This window comes from Arachis ipaensis, chromosome B03 (genome assembly GCF_000816755.2).
Source record: "Arachis ipaensis cultivar K30076 chromosome B03, Araip1.1, whole genome shotgun sequence".
Lineage (NCBI taxonomy): Eukaryota > Viridiplantae > Streptophyta > Magnoliopsida > Fabales > Fabaceae > Arachis > Arachis ipaensis.
The window spans coordinates 22,770,889-22,775,331 of NC_029787.2; the positions used below are offsets into that span (position 1 = coordinate 22,770,889).

General features: G+C 38.0%; 1 protein-coding gene across 1 annotated transcript; it reads left to right on the forward strand.

Annotated features, from left to right (window-relative positions):
* LOC107632602 (receptor-like protein kinase HSL1) lies at positions 142-3,277 on the forward strand. The gene is made up of 2 exons (XM_021118447.1): positions 142-2,057; positions 2,476-3,277. Exons 1-2 carry the CDS (start codon positions 983-985, stop codon positions 2,847-2,849), a joined length of 1,449 nt encoding a protein of 482 aa, XP_020974106.1. The 5' UTR covers positions 142-982; the 3' UTR covers positions 2,850-3,277.

Consider the following 4,443-nt stretch of genomic DNA (forward strand, 5'->3'; position numbering starts at 1 on the left):
GTTGTTTTCTTTTATTTTTTATCCACATTTTAAATATTCAAAATAAAAATATAAAAAAGCATACAAAAATAATATAGATAATTTCAGTATTTCACAGACAAAAATAGGAACACAATGGGACCCATCTCTTGATCCTTTCCCAGTCTTTCTTTCCCCATGCAAAATAACACCAAATCCCCCCACACGCACTTCGCCCATCTTCTCATTTCCTTGATAATTCACCCAGTCACACCATCCATCAAGGAAACTCCACTCAAACCAAACAGTATTATTAGTTTATTACTCTCACCAACACACCACTACTCTTGTTCTCCCCAACCCCCCACCACACTAACAAATTAACCATTTATAGTTACTCACAGTATAATTCCTTTCAGTTTCATGACCACCTTCCTCCTCTTATTCTTTTGTTCATAACCAACTCTCTCACTAAACCATGAAGGCCGCCTCCTACTCTAATTCAAGAACCATCTAACCGACCTTGACAACTCACTCTCTTCATGGAACCCTTCAGACACAACCCCGTGCCATTGGTGGGGTGTCACGTGCCGCAACGCCACCACAACTCCCGTAACTGTCACCGTCACCTCTCTCAACCTCCCCTCTGCCACTCTCAACGGCCGCCTGCAATCCCTCTCCGTTTGCCGCCGTCTCCGTCACCTCGACCTCTCCCAAAACACTCTCGTTGGAACCATTTCCTTCTCCCTCTCCCTCCTCACCGCCCTCCGCCACCTCGACCTCTCCTTCAACAACCTCTCCGGCGACATCCCCACTCAACTCAGCCACACTCTTCACCGCCTCGTGTTACTTGACTTAGTCAACAACTTCCTCAGTGGACCATTCCCGAACTCGTTAACTAACATGACGTCACTCAAGGTCCTTCATTTAGCATACAACTCCTTTGCGCCGAATTGGATCATTGAATAACCTTTTGGAGTTTCATGGTGGTAATAATAAGCTTTCTGGTAGAATCCCTGATAGCATGGCTAAATTGATCCAGTTGGGTACTCTTGATTTGAGCTATAATGAAATGTCTGGTGAAATTCTGGGTTGGATTAGCGGTTTGAATAGACTCAATGAGCTTAATTTGGCACATAATAGGTTTAGTAGCACAATTCCAAAGGAATTAGGAAGGTTGTCTGAGCTCACTGTCCTTGATCTTTCTAGTAACCAATTTTCTGGTGAGATTCCTCTAGAGCTGGAGAATCTGAAGCTCAATAAGTTCAATTTGTCATACAATCGGCTTTCTTGGGATGTTCTGCCTCATTATGCCACTAAGAATTATGAAATATGTTTTGTAGGAAACCCTGAGCTTTGTGTTAAAGGATTTGGGAAATGTCATAGCTCAAGGGGTAGAAAGTACCGGAGGTATGCATGGATTTTCAGGTCCATATTTGCAGTTGCTAGAATCTTGTTCATCCTTGGGGTGGCTGTGTTTTATGTGAGATACAGGAACTTAAGAAAGAAGAAGAGAAGTTTAAATGTTTCAAAATGGAGGTCGTTTCATAAGCTAGGCTTTGATGAGTTTGAGATTGTGAAATTGATGAGTGAAGACAATGTGATAGGGAGTAGATCATCTGGGAAGGTTTACAAGGTTGTTCTAAGCAGTGGTGCTGTTGTGGCCGTCAAGAAATTATGGAGAGAAACCAAGGATGGAATTGGGATTGTTGGTTCTGAAAAAGATGAATTTGATGTTGAAGTTGAAACACTAGGAAAAATAAGGCACAAAAATATAGTAAGGTTGTGGAGTTGCTACAACAGTGGTGACAGCAGGCTCCTGGTTTATGAATATATACCGAATGGGAACTTGGCCGATATGTTGAAGAGTAACAAGAAAAGCTTGTTGGATTGGCCAACAAGGTACAAGATTGCAATTGATGCTGCTGAGGGGCTTTCTTATTTGCATCATAGGGATGTAAAATCGAACAACATATTGCTCGACAGTGAGTTTGGAGCAAAAGTGGCTGATTTTGGAGTTGCCAAAATTGTTAATGGAACTAGCCAAGGGGCGGTGTCCATGTCTGTAATTGCAGGCTCTTATGGTTACATCGCACCAGGTTGGTGAATTTCAGTTGACAATTGATTAATTATATATTTACTTAGTCAGTATTTTGGAGTCCTCTTTTTGTTGTGTATGCTATATTCTAAAATATCAAATCAGAGTAAATATATGAGCCTGTCAAAATTTGTATTTGTGCTTTGTTTATCTTTGTCTATATGACAATGTTTCATAACGCTGAACTATAAAGAAATTTGCTGTGTTTCATAAGCAACTCGTGTGGAATTATTATGGGTGACACTGTATATTGTTTTATTTACCTTATCATGATTTCTGTTGTTTGCAAGCTGTGAAAAGAAATAGCTAATGAGCATTTATCAACAAAATGTGTGGAGTTCTTACTCATTAACCAGATAGCAGAGCTACATAGAAAAAAATTTGACTTTTGTCTCCAACTTTTGTTTTGTCCTGTGCAGAATATGCATATACTCTTCGGGTGAACAAAAAGAGTGATATTTACAGCTTTGGTGTTGTCATTTTGGAGTTAGTAACCGAAAGACCTTCTAATCATGCAGATTACGGGGAAAATGATATGGTAAAATGGGTCTCATCCTTGTTGGAACAGAAAGGAATGGATCATGTGATTGATCCTGCCCTTGATTCAACATACAGGGAGGAAATCAGCAAGGTACTTAGTGTGAGGTTTCTCTGCACAAACGTTCTCCCTATAAACTGCCCTGCAATGTGGTGGGTGGTGAAAATGCCTCGGGAAGCAGCAACGGTTCCCAGATCCCGAAGAATGAGGGAGGTAACACACTCCCCTTATTTTGATAGAGATTTCTTATCGTGAAAGAAGCATAGTTCCATTGGATGGAACTTGGAAGTATGAACCCTACTCAGTGTAGTCTCACATCGACAGATAAAAGAAAAGCATAGTCCTTATAAGCTTCTCACCGCATATGTTTGTTCGCCGAGTTGTGTAACGCCAGCTTGTGACCCAAGTGGGGGCAATTAAGGTGATGGAACAAGTGTTCTGGCCTGCTAGGTTGGGCTTGCAAGGGCTAATTGTCGGCCTGCCCACTCCAAGTTGAGAGTTGGGCCCGGTAGTCTGGGCGAAGGCCCAAGGCCCCTCGGCCCCTAAAATGGAGGGTAATGCGCGAGGCTGGCTTAACAGAGCAGCGACCACTTCCTGCTCCCAACAGTGGAGGGATCACAGGCCACTGTTCTTCTGGCCCGATATAACCTGGTAGGCCTAGCATCCTGGACCATCATTTTTTATAATTTTTATTCCTCAACGTTAGGACAAAATAAAAGGCTGTTTCTTTTACTCGGTTTCAGATTTATTAAACACAATCTTTATTCTTTATACCTTGCCATCCCAGTCTAGGAACATAGTAATTTATAATTACTTACATAACCATAACGTACATTATTTAATAATACACCTTGCCATCCCACTCACTCATTGAAGAAAGCATGTTATTATGTTAAATCAAACTTTTTACTCAACTCGTCACTAAGACTATAATGGTTCTTAAAGCACAGCGATAACAGAATGTCAAGTTGTCAACAATGAATGCTGATGAACTTGAGTGTAATTGAGAGAAGCTGAAAAATTTTCCTTGTATATATCTATTATTGCTTTAATTACATTAGAGACTCATATTATTGCAGGATCACTAGGATTGACACTATTGATTTACCAAATAAATTGCATTAATGTGAACAATGAAAATGATCAAATTCTTGTATGCATGTGTCTCAAAAGGATGAATAGAAGAGGGTCCTAAGTTTTTCCATTAAAGTCAATAGAGCCATCGACAATTTGATCAAAACTATTACCAAGTATATCTTCGGGCTTGAAGATGGATAATTGGAAGAGGCGGTGGAGTTTTCTAAAAAGATATGCATGGTAAAATTTTGGTATTAGTCATGAAAAATTTTCATACTATAAAGATGTTTCTAATGAAAGATTGGTTAAACTCAAGTTGAGTTACACCAGAATTTATTATATATAAATAAATTCATTGTAAGTTTGTAATTCTAACTGAAAATAGTTATAATTGTACTTAATTAAATAAAAAATTATAACCATAAAATCTAAGCATAAGTTCATTACGACTCTAACTAAATTTATACTGAAGCAATTTGAAGGAAATAGTCCTTCCAAATCCTAGGGTGATATGGAGATAAAATTTTTGAAGATAAAAATATGACATTAGAATCAAATTTTTAGTGTGTTGAATAAATTAAAAAATTCGAAGAATTTTAAATATAGATTTTTGCAATATTTATTGAAAAACTTATATATATACTCTCCATTTTAATTTTTTATCAGTCTCATTCTAAACAAATTGAAAATTCATAATATCAATTGTTTTTAATATCAAGATAATATTAATAATGTATTTTTATAATAATATTAATTTAAAATATATAATGAT